A 26,368-nucleotide genomic window follows, 5' to 3' on the forward strand; every position below is an offset into this window, starting at 1 on the left:
TTTTAATTATTGCACTATACAAAATGTAAATTACTACTAAAATAAATAATTGTTTCATTAATACTTAGTTTATTTGTATATAATCAATAATGAATGATATTAGGTTACTACTAGGACTGGTGTTTTAATGTTAGCAGTAAGCTAATTGTTCCAGCCTCGTGAGATAAATCCACATTCGTGTTTTAATACCCCTTATTACACAACAGTTGCATAAATAACTATTACTGTACATCGCTCTATAATGTCACTGCCTCTAATTAATTAACAAACTTTAATATCTTTTTTATGGAAATGGAGGAGAAACTAGCGTACGGCTCACCAGAGAAATCACAGGAGCGTTGCCGGCCTTTAATGAAGGTGTATTCGCTTTTTGTGCGCAGTGTACGCGGTGAGGCTCATTCCACAGCTTTGTGGAACGTGGAAGTAAGTTCTGATATATATCTATCTAATATCAATTCATAACTCACTCTAGATCGTGTACGAAGTTATCAGCGATGTGCTGGAACAGCTGCGGTACTTCCAGCTGGAGGTTGAGACACTGCAGCAGCGACTCTAATGCGGGCAATGTTACGTTGGTGGTGAACACCAGCCCGCTGATTGCACCCAACACGCGCTCCGGATCGCCATGACTCATCTCTAGCTCACTGCAAAATTAACACAAAAAGTTCCACTGTCCGAATACAATCGGATGCCTTTTGGATGTTTTTTTTTGTTTTTTTTTTGAGCAGGATGTTCTGTTGATGGTAATTGATAGGCCCTGCCCATAACAATGCAGTGCCGCTCAGGATTCTTGAAAAACATAATAATTCTGAGCCCTGTCTCATTTTCCCAGTAATTTCACAAGCTACGGCGCCCTCAGACCGAAACACAGTAATGTTTACACATAACTGCTCCACGGTAGAAATAGGGGCCGTTGTGGTACCCATAATCTAGCCGGCATCCTGTGCAACGGAGCCTCCCAATGGTAAAGTTCTACTCGTACAGTATAAACCATAGACGTATAGATACTTTAGTATTGTTCGTCTATACTATGACATCGCAAGTGATGTCGTCAGGGATTAGCGATGAGAATACATTATAATATGGAGCGGCAAATCGATAATCGGTAAATTGTTATTGGGTTACATCGAATGTATAATGAACTTGAACTGTGACCTCTTGTTGTATGGTGCACAATAAGGCATAAAAAGGCATTTCCTTTCTCAAAATTGATTCCTTTAGAATTCTTTTTGATGTCATTTCTAATATACTAGATACTACATAGTGGTCGCATTATTCGTGTACTCTCTAATCTTTCTAACTGCATATGCCGCAGAACTGAGTCTATCTGCTAGTTGGGCAATATGTGGACCCCACTGAAGCTTTTTATCTAACGTGATACCCTAGAAAACTGTAATATTATCACGAGTTTCTTGATATGTACTTACATCCAAGCGTCAGAGTGCGGTGGCAGCACGGCGTCTCGTACGCATCGCACAGCCCCGGAGTGGAAACTATCCAAGAAGCTAGCCCAGCTGCTCACTTGCTGACACGCGATAGACCACGACCCGTCACTGAAATGCCAGATCACATCAGACATACATAGTAACATTTGAAATGATTTGTAAATCGATGTACTTAAATGTAAATCTTGATATAAAAGGGTGGCAATGAGTTTCTTGCTACTTCTTCTCATTAGCTCAATCCTTTACGAAGTAGCGGTAGATTCAATAGGAATTTTTTTTTGTCATTCATAAGTGTCATTTTCGTAACCTACTTGAATAAACTGATTTTGATTTGATTTGATTTAACTGCGCAATGACAATGGGAACAACTTTCACCTCAGTGACGACATAACAGGGGCGTGCGTACTAAATAGACAATTATGCAAACAAATTAACAAACATACTTTTGACTTTCCAAAAAAAACTCCTAAGTCAATTTAATTTTTCTAACGCCTAAGAGATTTATTTTCTAAATATATTGTTTATTCTTTCTTTGAATATGTCATTACAAAATCTAATTATGAATATACTAGTGACAAAAATATGTTATGTTTGTCGAACTTATTATTCTTACATTATTATAATTACTTATTATAGTTTGAAATCGTAATATTCATTCATAACATACATTCACATCACACATTACAGATTTAGATATTAACTAGCTCACCCGGCAAACGTTGTTTTGCCACATAAAGTATAATTCACGCGATAGTTTTATAAGTAATAAAATATTGCCTATATTATAGCCTTTACATGATTTTGTTCTATTGTCAATAGTTTTTGCAGCGCACGCAAAAATAGGTTTTCGATTTTACACCTTGTGTTACAAAATAGCAATTTTATTACGGATCCCTAATTTTGAAAAAAAAACATAGCCTATAAACCTTCCTCGATAAATGGACTACCCAACACTGAAAGAATCATTCAAATCGGACCAGTTGTACCAGAGATTAGCGCGTTCAAACAAACAAACACTGATGCTTTATATATTAGTATAGATTAAAAAAAATTATATTATTATTATATATAATACTAGCTGACCCGACAGACGTTGTTCTGTATATAATAAATAAAATAATGTTTTTATATGAATTTTTGTCAATGTAAAATATGCACCTTGCTGTAGTAATGAAATTGTTTCACAGCAGAACTGTCAAACCGTGAGTCAATAAATTCTCTCATAGAAATTATGTATGGACACATCAAAGGAAAAACAAATTTGTTGTTTTTATTTAATTTAGCAGCATTTTCCTATTTATTCACCTTTTAAACCTTCTCTGGACTTCAACAAATAATTCAAGACCTAAATTTTCCAAATCTGACCACCGTTCTCGAGTTTTAGCGAGATTAACGAACAGCAATTCATTTTTATATATATAGATGATATCTATAATTAATAATTTTTAATTATTTCCTGTGTTATGATTATAAAGCTAGCTGTTAGTTTCCCAAATAATTATAAATTAAATTAATTAAATTAAATTATTGGCATTTATTTTCTCAAAATTGATTCCTTTAGAATTCTTTTTGATGTCATTAAAGGTAAGTAACACGCTGTATGACTTATATTATATGAATAAATTACTTTAGTTATTCACCACTAAGATATCAAATCCCATACTATTAGCTACTCAGTACATCTCGATCCCTAGCAGCTCGCGGCAGATCCTTACCTTCCTAATCATCTCATCCTACATTATAAGTTACTTATAAGACTTAATAAATCACACACACACTATCTTATACTGCTGACGTCTACTGTTGGACAAAGGCCACCCCCAAAGATTTCCACGACGATCAGTCCTGCGCTGCCCTCATCCCACGTATTCCGGCGATCTTGACCAGAACGTCGGTCCATCTTGTGGGAGGCCTACCAACACTACGTGTTCCCAACGGCCATCTGTCCGTCGAACTATATGCCCTGTCCACTGCCACTTCAGTCTCGCAATCATTTGGGCTATGTCGGTAACTTTGGTTCTCCTACGGATCTCCTCATTTCTAATTCGACCTCGCAGGGAAACTCCGAGCATAGCCGTCTCCATTGCCCTATGAGCGACCATGAGCTTTCTCATAAGGTTAGCTCTGAACAAATACAGAAAATTAATTTTTAAATATGCTGGAAGTTGCTGCAAAACTAACTTCTTGTTGATGTTGAGTTCGCTGTCGTGCTCCTGCTGGCAGTACTCCGCGCCCTGCATCAACATCAGAGAACGGGTCGCGCCGGGAACCCTGGACATTTAAATATAATGAGAAGGGGTCTTTAAATAATATCCCTAACACGGATATCATTTAATTACTATACGGATTCCTGATAAAAAATGCCGCGCCAAACTAATCTATACTGATCTTACCAGTGGAAGACGACGTTTCGTGAACTTTGCAGAGCACGTTTTCAGGGGGATAGCTGTCGACAGGACTTAAAAAATGTAACTCATACGCACAAACCTGTTGTAAAAATATTGTTACAATTACGTTGGGTCATGTGTCGCGTTGGGGTCACCGAGGACTCTCCCCGAGGTCATGGGTGACATCAGAGGTTTGATACAATACCTTGAGGAGCTGGGTTGGCAGGATTAGCCGCCCACCTCACCACGCAAAATAGGCGCGGATAATAGCCCGTGATAGCCTATAACCTATATATAATGTGTCGCGTTAACCAAAGAAGTTACTATAATGCTACACTGCAAGTCCGTACCGGTGCAGTTGTATAGCCTCGCTGGAGAAGCAGACTGCGTCGAGGAAGGCGAGTATGTCATGCTGCGAGAGCTTGCTGAAGTAGCTGACACACTCGCGGTACCGCTGCATCCACTTCTTGGTGCTGTTCGACGCACTGGCCTGACAAACGTGAAGAAGGAAGACTTAAAATATATTCGGCCTTACAAATAAACTTGGTATAAAGTTATAACTGATGATAAACAAAGAAAATGCAAAATATTTACAGTATCGTTGGCAGCACTGTTAATACAATGATAATTCTGGGCCTATGGACTTGCATCCCGTGCCACTAAATAAATAAAAAAAAAATGATAATTCTGAAGTTTTCCTAATGACAAGCTGCCTTGCAAATAAACGCAGGAAACGTTATACGTCCGAACAAACCATTGGTAAGCAAAATGTCTATTTGTAAATATTTTACATATTCTTGGTTTATGCTTAGTTATAACTTTATGCCAATTTTATTTGTTACGCCGATTATGTATAAAATTTTCGTGTTCCGGTATTTGTTACCAAACTCCTCCGAAACGGCTAAACCAATTTGTTTGTATATAGGGTAGGTCTGAAAATCGGCCAACATCTATTTTTCATACCCCTAAATGATAAGAGTCACCCACCCCAAAATATTTTTTTTTGATTCAGCAATAAAAAATACATACAACTTCAAATTTCCACCCGTCTACGATCAACAACAATTTTTGTATCGCGATTGTAATATTATTCTATTCCATCCACAGATACGCAATAAAGTTGCAAGACGGAAATCTAATATAATGATTATTGTAGTACGATAAATTTGGTAGGTCTTAGAATCGGTCATGATCTATTTTTTATACCCCAAAAATTTTAATTATTGAATTTCTTTATTACTTTATATGGCAATACAACGTTTGCTGGGTCAGCTAGTCTATCTATATATATAAAAGAGAATGTATGTTTGTAAGAGAATGTTGTAACTATTCGACCGATCTCAAAGAAATCTTTTGTAATAGATTCGTTGAAGCTCAAGGAAGGTTTACATATATAATTTATATGGCAAAACAACGTTTGCCAGGTCAGCTAGTAGATGTATAAAAGTGCGTAGAAATTACGCGCGCCTATGTTCCATAGTTTGCCGCACATAATTTATACGCACCTTTACGTTTACAAATTCCAATATAACAGAAAACATGATAGGGTTAAAAGTATGAACTCACATCAAAGAAGTATCTGATAAGCCACTTGGTGTAGATAACGTTGACGGGCACGGGAATCTTGAAGGTGGACGGCAGCGTCCGCAGGAACTTGGTGAGGAGCGCCGCGTTCTCCGGCTTGATGATGTGGAGGATATGCGAGGTATACTCCTCTTCTGTCGGGCCTTCGACCAGCAACTTGTAGTTGAGATCTGCACACCAAATACTGGATAAGTTGTTAGTTTTTGGGTTGACAAATATGTTTTTTTTTTATTATGAAAATAAGGGACGAGACGAGCAGGACGTTCACTTGTTGTTAATTGATACGCCCTACCCATTACAATGTAGTACAATGCAGTGCCGCTCAGGATTCTTGAAAAGCCCAAAAATTCAGAGCGGCACTACAATTGCGCTCGTCACCTAGAGACATAAGATGTTACGTCTCATTTGCCCAGTAATTTCACTAGCTACGGCACCCTTCAGACTGAAACACAGTAATGTTTACACATTACTGCTTCCTTGCTTGCGAAAAACCTAGCTGTGAAATCGTCGAAAAAAATAAGGTTGACGCAAGCGTAAGACGTAGCTTGTTACGCACACTAAAGTAATAAACCTGACCTTGTTTCATCGGGTGTCTAACAACAAGAGGCTATATCTAAACGTATTAACTATTAAAAAATTAACTAAACATAAGAAATATTTATTGTCAACCCTGCCTAAAATTAGATTTTTTATTATATTATTATTAATATATTATATGTTAATTACAATTGTATAAAATCCAGTTTAAGTTTAAGATTGTTTCTGTAAATGATTAAAAGTATAAATAAAAATTTTTTTTTTTTTTTAATATTATTTGTTTCTATATTTGCCATATCCATAATCACACCACATCCACTTTTAAAATTGATCTTGTTTTGCTACACTTGCGTAAAATCTACATTTATTTTACTGTACCATACTAAAATCATTTCGATAGAGCGGTATTTACATAAAGGAGTCTAGAAGAAAAAAGATTCATTTATTCGTGGCATAGGCTCTACTAGTAAAATTAAAACTGTTTCGAATAATAATTTGAATGATGGGAAATGTATACAAATATATAATAAACACATCATGTTACAGAACTTCCGATATATAAATTTAAACTTCATATTAAGGAAATTTTAATGAATAAAGCGTTTTATAAAGTATAGGAATATATAGACGACAAAAATGTATGGATAATATGTAAACTGTAAAGGGAGGATAAAACTTGGTGAGTTTCTTGCCGGTTCTTCTCAGATTAAGGCCTCCTGATGCTCCCTGATCCCTCCCCCTGATCCCTAATAATTGATGTATTTAAATACAAATGTTTTATTTTGTCTCAAAAGAAAAGGTATTTTACAACAAAAAAATATGTACAAGTTATTTCATACTCATAATAACTACTAAACAACATTATACATCACAACCATTAGGTACAAACATTAAGAAAAGTCAACATACTTAAGTTTGGTAAATGCATTTAGACAAGAGTAGGTTGAGGTATTAAGATTTAATAACAAACAAAAACATGTTTAATCATAGGTAAATATAATTAGTTACCTACAATTATTATTACCTTATGTAAGTCCAACATACAAAAAAGTATTTAAATATATTTTTTTGGTCAACCCATTCTCAAAACATTGTAATAAAGATCTTTATAATAGTGCAACATTTGTTTTTCTTTATGAGCCGCCCTCTATGGCCTCTTCCAGTACAACAGTCGTTCTCTTTTCTAGGTGACCTCTTTTTTTTTGGCATAACCAACGTATGAACGAATTCCAGTTTCACTGCCGTTTTTTCTCAACCTGGCATGTTTTGATTTGTCTTTTAAATAGCTCTGTACTATATTAGGTCCGACATTGTTACTGCTAGGACTTCCAGTTTCACTGCCTTTTTTTCTCAACCTGGCTTGTTTTGATTTGTCTTTTAAATAGCTCTGTACTATATTAGGTCCGACATTGTTACTGCTAGGACTTCCAGTTTCACTGCCTTTTTTTCTCAACCTGGCTTGTTTTGATTTGTCTTTTAAATAGCTCTGTACTATATTAGGTCCGACATTGTTACTGCTAGGACTTCCAGTTTCACTGCCTTTTTTTCTCAACCTGGCTTGTTTTGATTTGTCTTTTAAATAGCTCTGTACTATATTAGGTCCGACATTGTTACTGCTAGGACTTCTTAAATAAACTAGGAACATACAGACAGTAGGTTTATGTGAAGCAGACATAAAAGCTGGTGCCTTATTCCACAAAATAGCTATTTTTTCTGGAGAGAAGGTATGTGGTCTACATTATGACAACAATCTACTAGTACATGGCTGAACTTCTAAGTTTCCCTGTGTTTTGGATATTAGTACTCCCCGTGTATCGGTCGGTTATTGTGCCGTGAAGCAGTAATGTGTCAGCATTACTGTGTTTCGGTCTGAAAGGCGCCGTAGCTAGTGAAATTACTGGGCAAATGAGACTTATCTTAAGCCTCAAGGTGACGAGCGCAGTTGTAGAGCCGCTCAGAATTTTTGGGGTTTTTCAAGAATCCTGAAAGGCACTGCATTGTAATGGGCAGGGCATATCAATTACTATCAGCTAAACGTCCTGCTCGTCTCATCCCTTATTTTCATAAAAAAAAGAATAAAGATATCTCATTTCATTGAATCATACCACACTATTGATATCATCACAATGTATGTGGTGGATGATGTAAACATACCTGGCGAAGCAGCCTTAGCCTTCTTAAGGATCTTGATATGTTCTGCGGGTGTGAGCCCGAACACTGGCAACTTTTCGTCCACGTTTTTGAGCAACGTGAAGTAGTTGATGAGAGTAGGGTGGTTGGCGCCCGCCATCTGCGGCCAAATCACTTCCACGATCCTACACACGTTAATCACCCGTGAACCTCAATATGTACTGTAACAAGGAGTTCTTATCCGCATATTAGAACTCATTCTTCTATGATTGGCCGTAAGGTAAAAGAATAACATTTTATTCTAATTTAAAATATTGACGCGGATGAGAAGACAATCGATTAGAGAATGAAGTAAAGTAAGAACGGTCGGCATTCGGCCTAATAATTAATATATTAAATAGAAAATAAAAGTGAATATAGAAGTATCAGAAAACTAAGATTGTTTTAATTCTACAACGATCCCGCGTGTGAGGGAGGACTCACACGCTACAGTACCATAGGCGGTTTATGCTTGGACAAATTTACCAACGCGACATATTGACCATAGATTTTTTTATAAAAATAAGGGGCGAAATTTTGAATGGCACTACAATTGCGCTCGTCACCTTGAGACATAAGATGTTACGTCTCATTTGCCCAGTAATTTCACTAGCTACGGCGCCCTTCAGACCGAAACACAGTAATGTTTACACATTACTGCTTCACGGTAGAAATAGGCACCGTTGTGGTACCCATAATCTAGCCGGCATCCTATGCAAAGGAGCCTCTCACTGGTAAAAATAGATATTCTTTATTCGACCTAATCACGAATAAGATTTACAATTTTGTACTTAGCTATGGTGTGTGTAATATAGTGTTATGCCGAAAATGACCCTTAATTAGCATTTGTTGCAGTTATAACACTGGTTTTCAGAGCGGCCACCTAACCATCAATCTCAGTAATTCAACAAACGTGTTTAAAATTAAAATTTTATATAAAACTAACTATCACTATTAGAGAAAAAAAATGTGTGTGTGTACTTATGCATGCACGTAAGAAGTTATATAACTGTGGCCTAAGAATGCATAAATCACTAAAATTATTTATTCCTAGTGCTATTCTACGTTTGTAGAAAGAACAGTATTGTAAAAATATTGCAACGATGGCTTTGACAATTAATTATTAAATAACGAATACGGCTGTATGGGCTTGAACCCTTTGCCTGTCCTAATAATGGACGAATAAACCAAAAAAAAAAAAAAACGAATGTTCCAAACGTTAGAAAATTTTAAAATTTCACTCTCATAATTTTTTCATAACGCGCCTAAAGAAGTATAACTTCAAATGAATTAATTAAAGTACTTGAAAAAAAGCTTAACCAACCTACACCAATTATTAATTTTTAAAATGGAAGGAACAACTCTGGCATCCAACAACTAGTTCCATTGATAGTTTAATAAGAGTAATTTATAACGTATTTTTAAAGAAGGTTCTGAACGTGAGTTGTGAATTGGTGATGATATATTATTCCAACATTTTGTTACTGAGTACCTGATGCTACCTCTGAATGCTACAGTGTTGTAATTTTACAATTCCATATTACTAACTGAGGTGTTTTTACTGTTCTGCAGGTAGTCTTTGCTTCTTAAGCGGAGACGATACGGGATTGCGCCTTGTGGGCCAAATGGGGCAACAACAGCCCGCGCCGTCGCGTCGGTGCATATTTCACCAGTGCCTGTATTTGCACATATTTGCACTCATTTTGGTTGGAATAGCTCCGTAGCCAGTACCGGATTAAGCGACCGCGGCGCCCGTAGTAAATTCTGTTGAGGTCTTGGCCTATTGTAGCGATAGGCGGTAGGATAGTTAATTATCATTATTAGTATGTAGGTTACAAAAAAGTTAATCCGCCACTGGCCGAACCTAGTGAAATTACTTCGCCAATGGGACTTAAGATCTTATATCTCAAAAGAGACGAGCGCAATTGCGATGTCGCTACGACCTTTCGGTTAAATCAAGAACCCTGAGCAGCACAACATTAAAGGGCAGGACTTACCATCTGCAGGTGAGCGTTTTCCTCGTCTCGTCACTATTTCTCATACAAAATTGTTTGTAGACTCTCTCATTAATATCTTACAAATAATAAAATTTCGGGTTATTTTCCCATTAATTGAGTTTCACGAAGCGTCGAATCTATGCAAAGTCAGTTAAAACTGGGAATCATTCCGGTAACTTCGTAGCGATTTATGGCATCTGATTGCAAGTACTATTGAAATGAATAATATTGAAATACGGATTGTAGTATCCACCTATGCCATTATTGTAGTTATTATGTATTTAAATTTTCAGCCATTTGTGGTCAGGGATAGATCTTTCGGTAGGCTTAAAAGTCGATACTAAATAGATATTGACGACCCCTATAGCCGAGTATAGGTAAGTGACCCTGCCTACTGAGCTAGAGGTCCCGGGATCGAATAGCGGTAGGTGCAATCATTTATATAATGAATATGAATGTTTATTTCCGAGTCATGGATCTTTATTTGTATTTACGTATGTTGAAATAAGTTTATATTAATTTATTATTCAAACAAAACAAATCTTATAACTATATTTAAGACTACTTACAATTAAAACTATCATAACGTGGAAGCGTACCAAGAATACTGGCAGCATTTCCGCGATGGATAGCTAGGCTGATCCGTTGACCGAGATAGCTGCCAGCGCTTGAGTTTCCAGTAGCCTTATTAAGGCGCGAAGATAGTATTTTGAACATTCTCCGCGCCTCTAGGCCCCACGGGCCAAGTGTCTCGACACCAAACGACACACAAAGATGTATGTATATATGTTTGCAGTAAGTATATTGTATTAAATATATCGTTGTCTTGCACCCATAGTACAGGCTATGCCTTGTTTGGGGCAAGATACTTTGTGTAAGATTGTGTCAATATTATATTATTAGTACCTCTGATGCGCATGGGGGATGGTGGCGAAGTCAGCCACGTAGCTGGGTGTCAAATGGGCCAGTGTGGGGTCTGCAGTGAGATGCCGCACCCACACGTCCACTACATCCATTCCGTATTTCATGGCGAGACGGCACGCCATGCGACCGTTCACCTCCTGCTTGCAACTGGACACAGATCGTAGGTTAGTGACTTATTAGAAGGACCAACAAGTGTTCACTCAGATAGGTGAACACCGCAGGCCATACTCTCTCGCAACATCAGAATAACCGAAGCGTTGGACCGCATCGTTCATAAATTTTGGTTACAAATTTAATTATAACAATAATTAAATTTAATTATAATTACAACATTTGAAAGTTTATTTTAAATTTTCTTGGTGATTTATATCTGGTGGACGTGGACTCTATTAGTTCCCTAATAACACCTCAGGGAGGGGGTTAAAAATTACAAATTGTTTAGAAGCGTTGGAGTTTTTCCACTAAGTAGACACGTTATTAGAATCTCGGTTTGCAAACTGCTTTGAAGGTAACATGTAATCTTTTATTGAAAGCACCGCGTAATGAAAATCATTTCACAGATCGCTGTAAAATGATTTTCCTTACGAATTCGAACAGCTCTTCTCTGCCCGCAGTCATATAGGTCAATGCTTTGAGACTTAATTCAATATAAAATCCTATTTACATTATTATAATAAAAACGTTAAACTTGTTATGTATACTCCTTCGTTTAAGTCGAGTTAATAAGATTTTTGTGGAACAATGTACCTATATGCTGATGCCAGAAAAGATAAATTTGATTCTTACTATATTAATAAAAAAAAGAAGAAGCCCACTGAGTTTCTTGCGCCTCTTCTCAAATCTGAGGCATACATTTTCGAATGGATGGTAGTAATTAAAATATGAAAATGAAAAAATATAACATTTCTTTTTTATATTTAGAAACAATTTCTACCCTTATGAAAGGCGATTTTGAAGCCACCGGTTAATTTTGAGAAAATAAATGCCTTTTAAGTGATTTCATATTGTATTAAAAAAATTATATAATCGAATTTACATTATTACATGTTTTTTCAGATAAAATCCTAAAAATATTAAATATCAAACTTATGTATCAGGGTGACGAGCGCATTGCAGTGCCGCTCAGAGTTTATCAATTACCAACAATTGAAATTCATGCTCGTCTCGTCCCGTATTGCCATAAAAGAAAACGTACATACATCAAACAGTTAAATAATATTACAATTCGTTTACAAATAAAATACAAAGTTATTGATATTTTCAACATATACTGTATCGCCGAAATAGCTCAGTTGGGAGAGCGTTAGACTGAAGATCTAAAGGTCCCTGGTTCGATCCCTGGTTTCGGCAGTAATTTTTTTTTAAATTTAGATTTCTAATTTATTTAATGAGAAACATTTATAGGAATTATTTTATTAAGAAATATATTTCCAGAAACTTTTTCGTTATAATTTAATTTATTAACTTATAATTTATTTATTTAATAGGTACACACAACAGAATGACAAGAAGTACATGATTAAAACTATCAGCTAAATACAAGGTAGGCTGTAACTCCACGAGGGTGTGTACACAGCATGTTTAGCATAAATTAATAACTATGAAAATAAAATACTAAATAGCGATTTTAAAGCTAGCTTTAGGTAATGTAATATTATAAAAGAAAAAGACAGAGAACATAATATATATTTGGACAAATAGACGTGAATAATTATGGTAAGGTTATATTAAAAAAAATTAAACTAATTAAGGAAATTATATACTCCAGATTTCCATTGACGACTACTAAACTAGAGGTCCCGGGTTCGAATCCCGGTAGGTGCAAGCATTTATATGATGAATATGGATGTTTGTTTCCGAGTCATGGATGTTTATATGTATTCATGTATGTTTAAGTAAGTATATTGTATTAAATATATCATTGTCTTGTAACCCATAACACAGGCTATATATGCTTAACTTGGGGCAGATAATTTGTGTAAAAAGTGTGTCAATATTATTATTATTATTTACAAACAGATAAACCGTAGATGTCAGGTATTCGCTATTTTCGGGTAGTAGGGCATTGTATTGACGGCAAATTCTATACATAAGGTTATGGAAGGATACGTTATTATAATACAACGGAATGGTAAAAGGCTGTAGATGTCTTGAAGACCGATTGGGAACTCTTAGATGAATGTCCAACAAAAGGGTAGTAGATATTGTGCCATCGAGTATTTTGATAAAGTCGTTAGGCCATGCAATTTGCCACGACTCTCAAGGCTCAGTAAGTTGAAGTAAGATAGCCTTTCCTCATATGTAAGACCAAACCTAATCTTCAATACGCGAAGAAGATGTCTTTGAATAGACTCAGGCATATCAGTATATGTATTATATTGAGGTGACCAGACAATAGAGGCGTATTTGAGTTGGCTCAAGATTAGCGACTTATAGAGTAACAGTAAACTATTTGGTGACTTGAATTCTTTAGTAGCTCTACATATGAAGCCAGATAGCTTATTACATTTCTTTGCTATTGCTTCATAGTGATATTTAAAAGATAGTTTCGAGTCAACAAAGCAACACCTAGATCCCGTAAAACAAACTTTCGCTCAAGTGACATATTATCAATTTTATAGTCAAACAAAATTGGGTTTTTAATACGTGTAGAAGATATAAGGGAGCATTTTTTATACTCAAGCTACTATTTGCACTACACCAATCGAGTAGAGTATCAAGATCCAATTGTAGATTAATACAATCACTAACAGTTTTAATTCAACAAAAAATTAAAAAAAAACATACTTCAGCCACCTCCGCGCCTACTGTGCCAAAGTAATGGATTCCAAAGCTACGTACGTATTGACACTAAAAAGTTTATACCAGGTCATATTAGCGGCTTCTATATTTTGCATGAGCTATCGTGGCCAAATCATACTCATAACGAAAATATACGACTATCATTATTAAATAATTAGATTTATACATGAAAACAAGAAAACTTTTATATTCAATATATACGGCCTTACAAATAAACTTGGTATAAAGTTATGACTAAGCATAAACGAAGAATATGCAAAATGTTTACAATATCGTTGACAACATTGTCAATACAATGATAATTCTGAAGTTTTCCGAATGACAAGCTGCCTTGCAAATAAACGCGGGAAACGTTATACGTCCGAATAAACCAATCGTAAGCAAAATGTATATTTGTAAACATTTTGCATTTTCTTGTTTTATGATTAGTTATAACTTTATGCGAATTTTATTTGTAAGGCCGTTTAAGTTTTGTGTTTTCAACGGGGCGTAAGCTGTGGTGTAAAAAGGCATTTATTTTCTTAAATTTCGATTGATTCCTTTAGAAATCTTTTTGGTGTCAGTTCAAACACTACGACCGCTTCGGCGCAAGAAACTTTCTCAACATTCTTTTTTGCGCTCTTTTTTTAAATAAAATTTACAATTACTACAAAAGTTATTGGTACAAAATAATAATAATCTAGTCCCAGGCTATCGCGTAGATATTAAGCTGTGGAGAAGTAGGATTTACAACAGAGCCATTATTTAATAAAACATTTAAATTTATTTATACTGCCTGAACAGCTACTGGGGCCTTATTATAAAAGTGTATCAAGCTGAGGTGATCAGGATCAGATACCATAACAGTGATCATAAATACCACGTACCGGAAGACGCAGTGTTGGTAGGCCTCCCACAAGATGGACCGACGATCTGGTCAAGATCGCCGGAGTACATTGGATGAGGGCAGCGCAGGACCGATCGTCTTGGAAATCTTTGGGGGAGGCCTTTGTCCAACAGTGGACGTCTTTCGGCTGATGATGATGATGATGAGGATCATAAAGGTGTGTGGGTGTTGCAGACTGTCACCTGGCGAGCCTGTACACCAGCTCCTGGCGGTAATCGGGATCGGCGTGGTACAGCAGCGTGTTCACGTCCAAGCCCACGTCCCGCAGCTGCCGCGCCTCGCTGCTGGCGCACAGAGACCTGATGCAGTGACGCACGATCTCCATATGATCCGAGCTCGGCCCCTTGGACTCCAGCGCAATCAACGCCATCTACAAGTGTACCATAAGCTTATTTTCATATTCCAAAAGGCCACTCAATACCATAATATAGTAGAAATAGTTGCGTAGAAATTTTCTCGTATTTGTAGTGCTGTGGCCAATCTGTGGTGAAAGATTCCATAGAGATTTCAATAAAGTCAGTAATTTCTGGAGTTTGAATGATACATGATATCACGGCATATTTGATTGGATAAAATATTTATTTGAATATATAAAAGAAGATACAAGTCTCGCATAGTTTCTTGAATCTGGCTTGAGACACCGAAAGATTTTTTTTATGATAATACGGGACGAGACGAGCAGGACGTTCAGCTGATGTTAATTGATACGCCCTGCCCTGTCCTGTTACAATGCAATGCTGCTTCGTATTCTTGAAAAACTCGAAAATTCTGAGCGGCACTACAATTGCGCGTGTCATCTGATCTTAAGTGTCATTTCCCCATTGATTTCATTAGCTACGGCACCCTTCAGACCAAAACACAATAATGAGTACAGATAACTGTTTCATGGCAGAAATAGACGCCACTGTGGTACCCATAATCTAGCCAGCATTCTGTGTAAAAGATCGTCATCATCACCATCATCATCAGCCGGAAAACGTCCATTGGACAAAAGCCTCCCGAAAAGATTTCCACGACGATCGGTCCTGGAGCCTTATTACCAAAATCGAAATACGAAGTTTCGATTCACGGATCGTACATTTTCCTACTACGAAAGTATTTCGGATCCGAATATTGATACTAAGTTCGCGATTAGACATTTTGTCTTTCGTTTACCTTGTTCCCAAATTCACTTGACATTATTGTGATCGTAACTACGACTTCGCTTTACATGGTTATGTCTATGGTTCCGATACGAAATCCGTCCGCACTATTCGGATGCGAAGTACTTTGGTAATAGGTTTTAAATTCGAAGTTCGTCGTTCTTTCGTTTCGGACCGAAACTTCGGATTTAGACTTCCTGCGCTGCCCTCATCCAAAGGAGCGTGTGTGATTTCTAAATGTGTACTCATTACACGCCACACGTGACTCACGTCGCGCGGCCTGCTGTAGTACACGTGGTCCTTGAGCCCGGCCACGCCACACTTGAGCAGTGCGGCGTACATCACGGACGCCACTGCGGTCTCGTGGTACACCGTGCTCGCCAGCTCCCGCAGCCGGCCGACGTCGGCACAGCGAGCAAAGCACGCTACGCTCAACGCTGTGTCCCTGTAGAGACAGTTCTCCGCATACTTTTCTAGCACTGAAACATAGGCCACATCACAAATTTAATTTGAAATAGTTATTTATGCAACTGTTGTGTAATAAGGGGTATTAAAACACGAATGTGGGTTTATCATGGATAATAGTATCACATGAGTGTTTTAATACCTAATTATCAACAGTTGCATACAAGACTTTATCTACACCCATAATATGAATCATTTAAAAGATTCTGAAACAGTTAGCTTACTGCTAACATTAAAACAGCCAGTCCTAGTAGTAACTTAATATCATACATTACTGATTTTACACAAATGAACTAAGTGTTAATGAAATACTTAATTATTTATTTTTGTAGTAATTTACATTTTGTATTGTGCAATTATTAAAATTCACTTGAATATTATGTTCTTTTGCAGCGTTTAAAATATCCGGCAGCACACCGCTGTCAAAACTTCAATCGCTCATTTTTTCAAGAAAAATGGCGGGGTTTCGAATAACCTACTTTTTTTTACGGCGCTCTGGTAGTTGGAACGCGCGTAAACAAAAATGTTCTTTTTTTGAAATTCATACAGATACCACGCATCGAGCAATAAGAATGTGGCTGTTTGTTGATACTCTTTTTGTGCATGAAGGGATCGAAAAAAAAACATAGGAGTGTTGTTATGAAATTCAGTACAACATTACAACACTCGTTTGGTAATGGTTATTAGAACATTGGGTGTTTTAATGTTGGCAATAAGCTAACTGTTTCAGAATCTTTAATAGAGGATTTAAAGCATGGGTGTAGATAAACTATTTTTCCTATTAAGTTGCGCAAAGTTCGATCACTACAAATATTTTGAATAATTGGAACGTATAGAACGGTGGCGTTGGGGCGCTGGGACGGGGGGAGGACACACGCACGAATTGACAGGTCCATTCCAGACGACAGATGTAAACAAACCGGCGCGAGCAAGAGCGCTCGGGCTCGGGGAGACAGTGTCACAAGCACGTGTTAATGCGAAGAGAGTGCGAGAGAATCGCTCGTATACTCTTATACAATCCCGCACGCTCACCACATTCCCGCACGCTCAGCTACATTCCCGCACGCTCTTGTCAACGTGTGGGAAAGTGGTACTTTGCGAAAATTCGCTTTCGCAAAAACGAACTTGCACACGATATTAGGAAAACAAAATTTTATGAACCGTTCGAACGGTAAGCTCAGTTGGAAAGGCACTCGCACGAAGCGCGAGAGGTCGTGGGTTTCAGTCCCGTATCGTTAAAAAAATTTATTTGTGTCTTAATCCTAGAAGTGAGTGTGTGAGTGAAGTGTCAAATCAAATCAAAATCAGTTTATTTATCATTTATTAAATAATTTATCACGTAGGTCACGGAAATGACACTTATGAATGTCAAAAAAAAATGTTTTTCTTATTGAATCTACCGCTACTTCGTAAAGGGTTGAGCTAATGAGAAGAAATAGCAAGAAACTCATTGCCACTCTTTTATATCCAGATTTACAGATCATTTCAATTACAATATAATATGTAAAATGTAAAATGATGCAACAAACACACTCAAACGTCAAATAGTCAATGTCTTACACGTGTAAGTCAAAAAAGTAAATGTAAATTAATACAAAAGTTATTGAGTACAGTAGCTGCATCATCCACATACACCATAAATCAATAAAGGTATTCTGTGAGCATTTTATAAGCGATTATAAATAAATAAACATGTATATATCCATACATATATATATACACAATAACTTATAAGAATCTGAAACCGAGTCCCCGGCAACAGGATCATCCTGCCACCACAAGCAGCGCCCGTTCACGAACATGACGCATGAGCCAGCCATCGCCTCCCTCAACCATGTGCTTAAAAACATAACAAGTTGTATAGGCCACATATTACAGTCCACGTGCTATTCGGGCTATTTATAAATTTGAAGAGTGAGACAGCGACTCGTGCGCTGTTGCCATTCTCTTACCCGCACCGGACATCTGTGATATGCTTCCACGTCGAGAGGCCGCGCGTTTATTTTGCACATCAGACACGTATATACAACGTAATGTAAATATGTTCACTCATAACCGCAAGGACTATTCGCGCTTTTATAACTTATACAAACATAGAATTGTTATGCCAACTATCGAGTTAGTAATTCACTGTTGGGCGAATGGCGATGGCTATGCTGTTACAACAGGATCCCAGAACATAATATATACAACATGTGTTAGTAAATTAAAATATTTTTATAAAACATACTTGTGTGGTAAGTTTACTATGGCATAAATGACTTAACATATTAGTCCTTGGGAAAAGAGTGACCGCCCAAGCCATTTTATTGCAATGAATTTTATTTTAAAAAAAGGGGCCCGCAGAGTTTCTTACTCCCTTTCGTCTCAGTTCTGAGGCATATAAAATTTTCGAATAGTAGATTTTGACGTTCATTAACGGCCGTTCCCAATATACTATCTACAGATAGAGATAAATTACTACTGTCTCCATATACCCGTTAAGTCATTCTTATCGCCTTATATTGGGACGCGTCAATTGGACAGTCGTCGACTGGACAGACAACGTGTACGGATAAAGTGAGTTACCGTCGATAAGTTTATTGGGACAGAAAAGTCAACGATAGTTATGATTTTTATCTCAAGTAAGAGACAGACTGAATATAACGGCCGTTAGTGATTTTTAAATTGTATTTTGACAAAAATAAACATTTTTTGTTAGGGTTGGCATGTGTTGGTGAAGGAGCAGCCATAGTAGGTGTGATTGGTTACCGTGGATCTCGTGTTGTCGCTGCGGACGGTCGCCGAGCGCGTCACGCATGTAGTACACGTTGAGAGCGGACAGCGGCGACTCGGGCCCGCCTTCCAGCTCATTCTCAACACTGAACTTATTGTAGCAGTAGTACCTGCCGTCATTTGTAACTAATATAAAAATCACCAATAACATCAGTATACAAATGATTTAAGTTCTCTTCAGTGTCAATTCCGCTAATATTTGCCGCCAAACAATTCGACACGTGTTTCGCCTCTACACGAGGCATCCCCAGGACGTGCCGTCTCGCCTGATGAGAACTTAAAACATTTGAATAATTATGGATTTCCGCAAAGTAACGCCTACTTCAATAAAAATAACATCAGTATTCATCTGAGTGATTTTTTTTTATGAAAATAAGGGACGACACTACAGTGGCACTCAGGATTCTTGAAAAACCCAAAAATTCTGAGCGGCACTACAATTGCGCTCGTCACCTTGAGACATAAGATGTTAAGTCTCATTTGCCCAGTAATTTCACTAGTTACGGCGTCCTTCAGACCGAAACAGTAATGATTACACATTACTGCTTCACGGCAGAAATAGGCGCCGTTGTGGTACCCAAAAACTGGCCGACATCCTGTACAAAGGAATGGAATGATTATGTGGTTACAAATTTAATGCGGGCAAAGTCGCGGGCAGAATATATCATATCCATTGGCCAGTCACGTGAGAACTATACACAAATTTTCATCAAGCCAATCAAGAGTTGTACAACTACATACAGCTGACAAAAATTGCAAAAATCAATTATAAAATTAAGCAGTACCTGAATAAAAGTTTTCTTGCCCTTAATTTTCTTTTTGAAAAGCATACACATATATAATAGCATATTTTAAAATTATTTAGAAACTGAGATGCGTGCTATACATTACCAGGGCGAGACCTCAGCCTGTGGATACAGCGTCCGATAGAACTCTTGAAAATGCACTTTACGTTCTGCCTTGTACGCCTCTGTCTCTAACTCCGAAGACACGTCACTGCAATTAAAAAAAACAGTTAAATAAAAGCTAAGAATTTTACATAACTAATCTGCCCATAAATATTGTTACAACTTAAAAACTAGATAGAAACTTCGATAATGGCCACATAGGTATATTTAATATTATTTCTATAAATCTTTTACCTGGGTATAAGTTTATTTTGAATAGTATCCACCAAATAGTTGATGAGAGGCTTCTTCTCATTCTGTAGCGGACTCAATATGTCCTTCTTCTCAGTGACGGGCTGGAATATACAAAAAAAATAAAATAAAAACGAAGTTCTAATTCCAAAAATTTATCATCATTGCAAGAGCTTCCTCGACGGACATTCATAATATCTACATAAATACTTAGCGTTTTTCTACTGCAACTCCATTTTCCACTGATATTTAGAGACAACCAATGAGAACAGGCCATGCTTATTACTTTAGTGTATGTGACAAGCTACGTCCTACACTCGCGATTTGTGTGGCACTTTGTGTTAGTGTGCGTGCCGTGCTCAAAATGGATGTTAACTGTTTTCGACGATTTCACATTCTATCTAGACGTATAAGTGATCAAGTTCTATAGCATCTCTTCTATTTTAGGAAATAGCTTATATGGTTTCTAGTGAAATGATTCAGTGAGTATATTTTGCTAACAGTTCAATAATTGATGAATTAATATGCACATGAATGAAGCCACCGACCGTGCTGAGCGCGTCAGAGAACTCGTCGTCGGTGGACGTCCAGGTGTAGCCACCCGCGCTGCCTCCCAACATGCTCGGCTTCGGTGACAGCCTCTCCACTTCCACTTTTAGTCTGAAACAGCACACGACAACCTAATAGTACTGTATAATTGTTCACTTAGTTTCGGTGTCCTACTAGATGGTGCATATTGTATGTTAAAACACGCTATCAATAATAATATATAATGCAGGTTTAATATATTGTATGTGACGAATTTTATTGAATGGAATTGGAATTGAACTGTCCGAAGTCCGAACTGAATTAATATTTTTTTTTATTACTCACTGTGGACCATATAAAATCCAATCTTATTTTTTTAACCAGGTGGTCTATCATGTTGAAACAAAGACACTAGATAGTGATAATTGTAAATGATGGGAATGACGACTAAATTTAACAGTGAAGCTGTTTTTTGTCAATAGTCAACAGGTTGAAAAAACTGTTAATTCGTGAACGGGTTTTGAAAAATCGGTTAATGCATTTATTAATAATTTAGGTTTTCATTGCGTCAATATAATATCAAGTCAAGGTTTTCGTTCGCAAATTCGTCAACTGTTTTGAATTAAGCTGTTTTAGTGAGGCATTCAGTTTCTTCATTTATTGTGAGTTACGGGCGCAGACGTTGATTAAATTTATTAGCTTATTATGTTCAACAGGTTTTTTCGTTGAAGAAAAGCAGTTAATTTGTTAACGAATATAAAACTGTTAATAAAAATAGTTTATTGATTTAACGACCACCTCTAGTGTGAACTCACAAATAATTATCAGTGACTTGAAAAAACGGATAAACGGAAAAACTGCTATTTGTACCGTGTTTTTTTTAGGAATTATAAAAATCTCAAAATAATGTCTGTACTACACTGGAGATTTCAAAACACATACCAAGATATATGGAATGTTGTAGTTTTGAGTTTAGTGGCGATGGTGGTGTTCCGCAAACCATAAGTTCATAATATTTGTTACAATAATAAAATAGCGTAACACTGCGTTTCCTCGATATTAAAATTGGACTGTATATTGTTGATAGGAGTAATAAAAACGGAGAAAAGGAACAATGCTCATACCACATACTTTTACTGTTCCTCGCCATAAACAGCATCCACCGGGTCACGGCTCTACAGGAACCAACGTGGTTTCAACATTCGAGAGGCGGCTGAGAACGTCTCGGACAGCTACTTCTCGTACGGCGGTTCCAAGCGGAAGAGGGGGTGGAGAGATAATAAATACTAATATCCAGCACCCACACATACGTCACGTGGTTGTGACGCGATTTGCTACTGGTTTCAGCTTCGGGTTGAGGTACAGTAGCGATAGATGGCACCTTAACACGTCCGATCTTTACGGTTGAAATTTACTGGCACTTTATCAAACAATATATAATGCAAAGATCGAACAGCGTTATATGTGGATAAGGTGGTATACAAGTAGGAAACACAAAAAAACGACTTTAAAGGCCCGGCGGGAGCTAAAACTAATAAGAAACTACTTTATTGACAATATCAAATATATCTATGAGTGTGGTGAAAGTTTCCAAGACGACAGCGGTAGCATGACCCGGACCTACTTTCATTTGGCTTCTCATTCCCCGTGTTTTCAAAGCCAAGAGATTTCACCCTTTCCTTTTAGGGTTCGTGTAGTTTGAACAAAAGGCTTGAATCTTGTTTTCAATAAAACTTCAAGTTATCCTCGCGAAAGCGTGGTTACCTGTCATTGAGTATGTTCGCGATGTGTTCGGGCGGCGCGGTGGCGGCGGCGGCCGCGAGCAGCGTGCGGCGCGTGTGCGGCGGCGCGTCGGCAGCAGCGGGCAGCAGCGCTGCGGCGTGCAGCACGCCCGACATGCGCGCCGCTGCTGCTGCGCCCGTTCCGGCTCCGCTGCACCGCAAGGCGGCCACGCGCAAAGCTACGTTGACCGCGACGGCACCCGCGTTCGCCCGCACCGCTTGCTCACACACGCGGTGCAGCACCATACTCTCTCTATACAATGACATACCTACTGCATTATACCAGTTTTTTTTTATAGAATATTCAAATCCAAATTCAAATATTTTTATTCAAAATAGGATGTGACATCACTTATTGAAAGTCAAAAAAATTACCACCCATTCCAAAACGAATGCCACAGATCTGAGAAGAATGGGCGCAACAAACTCAGCGAGATTTTTTTTATCAAAAAAATATGATTACAAGTAATATTTATCAATTATTAAACTTATTATTTAATAGCCTGAGGGCGGTCGCTCCATTCCCAATCTGTAGTATCATTAAGAAAGTAATTTCTTTTGAATAACGTAAGACTTTTGTTTTGGATATTTTCTGGGATCTTGTTGTAAAAGCATATACATCGCCCCACAAGACTTACTAGCTCGACTTAGTCGGGTAGTAGGCATTATAAGCTTATGTCTGTTCCTGGTGCAGCACCAAACCCTATATTAATTACAAACTAGTCTAAACTTTAACAGGTTCACAATTAATAAAATACATTCATGATAATCTTTTTGTATATCTGTGTACATATTTATTAATCTATTGATAGGAGAGCATAGTAAGTTCAAACCATTTTCTTGCGTTTATTTATAAAATCTGGTTCTCGTACTTGATCAAAGACTTGATTGATTACTTCACCATTTCGGGTGTAACCAAGTTGTGAAGACCACTATCGGCTGAGCAATACAGTCGCAATTCAGCGGACTTCTTGCGGAGTGGACTATGCGTAGGACTAGGAAACTATCCTGATCAAGCTGTGTCGCTGGCGACACTTAATTCGGTCTTGGTTTGTAGTCCAACTGTTTGAAGAGACTTTCCTCCTCTTCACAATTCATTTCGCGGCGCGTTAATTTGCGAGCGACTTCACTTGGTGTCAAGCGCGTGCGCGGACCGTGAAGGAAGAAGAAGAACTGGTTCCATCCTTGCAAACATCGTGGTGCAGCGGGCGGGATGAAGTGGGTAAGAGCAAGAGCGTGATAGAAGGACAAGGATAGATAGATAGTGGCGTTAACACAGGTCATCAAATAAACTGTTGTGTAATAAGGGGTATTAAAACACGAATGTGGGTTTATCACACGAAGCAAAGCCGAGTGTGATAATAGTATCACATGAGTGTTTTAATACCTAATTATCAACAGTTGCATACAAGACTTTATCTACACCCATAATATGAATCCTATATAAAAGATTCTGAAACGGTTATCTCACTGCTAACATTAAAAAAAGCCAGTCCTAGTAACCATTACATCGTCCAAACGAATGTTGTAATGTTTTACTGAAATTCATTACAACACTCGTTTGGATGATGTAATGGTTACTAGAACATTTGGTGTTTTAATCTTGGAAATAAGGTAACTGTTTTAGAATCTTAATCTTCGGAATTAAAGCATGGGTGTAGATAAATGTGTTAACTAAGCTCATTACAGTATTACTGGTGAGGATACACACCTGGCATCGTCGTGATCCCCGGCCACCCGCAGCAACTTAGCAAGCTGCAGCAGTTTCTCGCTGGCCATGTAGGCGCTCTCTTCAGACGTCAAGCACTCCTCTATCAGTTTCATTCGATCCTCGCACAGACGAACTGTGGCGTAACAACTTTTTAAATATTATATAATATATCTATATACATAAAATATTACCCCCTATTCCTCCTGGCCACGCTATAACTTGAGAATGGCTTTACCGATTTCATTCATCTATTTTTAAATGCTTTCTAATAAATTATAGAGGGTTTTTACATTTGAAAAAAATTAAGAGAATTGCGCAGAAACCTAAAATCAAAAAATTTAACGACCAATTTAATATAAACTTTTTTTATGTAACCTTATCCGAAACTATATTTGAAATAACTGCCAGTTGTTTGGCAGTAAGAGACAGATCACACACTGCAACGTTTAGTTAATGAGAACAACGTTTGTCGGGTGAGCATGTAATTTTTTAGTAATTTAAGGATTGCACCTTTCTTCAATTAATTTTAGTATAAACCAAAAGCCTGTTAATTTGAGCTATTTAAAAAAAATATATAACTTAATCGTGTGGACTAAGGTAACAAATAATAATGATCCCAACAAATATTTATCCAATAAATACAAGGCAATCCGTGCGTATTAGGAAGAAAAGCAACTGTAGAGTTAAAATACTGCCAATATTTATTATTAAGATCGGTGGTTGGTTAAAACTCCCGTTGGATTAATGTGTCGATATCGCATCGCCCACAACTTGCATATGTAGCCCAAAAAGTTAGGGAAATTACTGAAAAAATAATAACTTGTTTAATATCTGACCTTGGATCGGCAACATCTGTATGCGGAAGGAATGCAGCAGTGGCAATGCGTCAATCAAATCTATCTCCGTCTCCACGGCAGGATTCCCGCGCTCTATCAGCAACAGGCACGACCTGTATGACACACGTATTTTTGACTACTCTATGAAGTTACTGATGTCTTGTAATTGGAATTTTTCTATGGGAAAGGAGGGCAAACGAGCGTACGGGTCGGTCATCACTGCCGTCAATCACAGGAGCATAGCCGGCCTTTAAGAAAAGTGTACGTGCTTATTTTAAAGGTACCCAAGTCGTATCGTCTTGGGACACCGTACAAGGAAGCTCATTGCACAGCTTTGTGGTATGTGGAATAAAGATCCTTGAAAACCGCGCTGTAAAGGAACTCGACACATCCAGATGGTGGGGAAGATGTGCTAATTCGTGGCGTGTCGTGCGAAGGTAGAATTCGACGCAGGAATCAGGTGAAACAGCTCTACGGAAAACTCCCCGTGATAAATGCGGTAGAAGACACACAATTTAGCGACGTCTCAATGAAACGCTAGGTGATCGAGCCGTGCACAGAGCACTTGGTTCGGGACTTTAGAGGTCTTTCAGAAATATAGTAAGCAGCAAGGAAGGAAGACTTTTCTGTATAGTAATTTTTCCGTAATGAGGTTACACAAACACAATAAATGGGCGATAGATGCTTGGATAAACTCATCAAGAATAGTTTATCGCAATGAATTGAAATTTATTTTCATGCAATTGACTATATGACTTACTAATGAAGTTACAACCCTTAACATATAATAAAAGTATGGCCTAGGTTGGTAGTTAGTACTATTGGGCTGATAATGTAGAGAACTTTTTTATGTTTCTAAAGTGATAACCCTCACTTCTGGGAATAATACATAAATAAAATCTTGACGTGACTTTTAAAAATATAAAACAACAATAGTTTAGATTAGTAAGAGCGACATCTCAAGTCAATTTCCTAATATGCAAATATTGGGATTGAGCAGGTTATAAACTGTAAAGTAGATCCTGTAGATGAAGCCAAAACCTGAGAGTTGAACAAAGCATACAAGATTTTATGACGATACGTCACTCGAACGGTTGGCTCAGTTGGGAGAGCACTCGCACGGAACGCAATAAAATTTTGTTTTCAAATGTTATTAGTGAATTCCAACAAATTAATAAACAAACGATTTAGCCGGACCATTCATCATCTGTAATCACTCAGGATGCATTTGCCAAAGCTAAACTCTGTTCCGGAGGATCA

The 26,368-nt window shown here is 37.5% G+C and overlaps 2 protein-coding genes across 2 annotated transcripts in view; both read right to left on the reverse strand.

The window, feature by feature from the left end:
* The window catches only part of LOC126976257 (uncharacterized), a 29,459-nt gene extending 7,538 nt beyond the window's left edge, over positions 1-21,921 (reverse strand). Inside the window, exons 1-14 of the mRNA XM_050824507.1 lie at positions 21,905-21,921; positions 20,801-20,912; positions 20,256-20,356; positions 20,005-20,109; positions 19,090-19,223; positions 16,144-16,352; positions 14,914-15,101; positions 11,026-11,190; positions 8,108-8,268; positions 5,399-5,586; positions 4,183-4,322; positions 3,627-3,716; positions 1,428-1,553; positions 468-644 (exon numbers count right to left, since the gene is read on the reverse strand). Of these exons, the coding sequence (XP_050680464.1) occupies positions 468-644; positions 1,428-1,553; positions 3,627-3,716; positions 4,183-4,322; positions 5,399-5,586; positions 8,108-8,268; positions 11,026-11,190; positions 14,914-15,101; positions 16,144-16,352; positions 19,090-19,223; positions 20,005-20,109; positions 20,256-20,356; positions 20,801-20,872 (1,856 nt within the window). The 5' untranslated portion in view covers positions 20,873-20,912; positions 21,905-21,921. The remainder of the gene's footprint in view (positions 1-467; positions 645-1,427; positions 1,554-3,626; positions 3,717-4,182; positions 4,323-5,398; positions 5,587-8,107; positions 8,269-11,025; positions 11,191-14,913; positions 15,102-16,143; positions 16,353-19,089; positions 19,224-20,004; positions 20,110-20,255; positions 20,357-20,800; positions 20,913-21,904) is intronic.
* Positions 21,922-22,799: 878 nt separating this feature from the next.
* The window catches only part of LOC126976254 (NBAS subunit of NRZ tethering complex-like), a 37,977-nt gene continuing 34,408 nt past the window's right edge, over positions 22,800-26,368 (reverse strand). The window contains exons 22-24 of the mRNA XM_050824492.1: positions 25,109-25,221; positions 24,273-24,405; positions 22,800-22,833 (exon numbers count right to left, since the gene is read on the reverse strand). Of these exons, the coding sequence (XP_050680449.1) occupies positions 22,815-22,833; positions 24,273-24,405; positions 25,109-25,221 (265 nt within the window). The 3' untranslated portion in view covers positions 22,800-22,814. The remainder of the gene's footprint in view (positions 22,834-24,272; positions 24,406-25,108; positions 25,222-26,368) is intronic.

Source organism: Leptidea sinapis, chromosome 40 (assembly GCF_905404315.1).
Source record: "Leptidea sinapis chromosome 40, ilLepSina1.1, whole genome shotgun sequence".
NCBI classification, from domain to species: Eukaryota; Metazoa; Arthropoda; class Insecta; order Lepidoptera; family Pieridae; genus Leptidea; species Leptidea sinapis.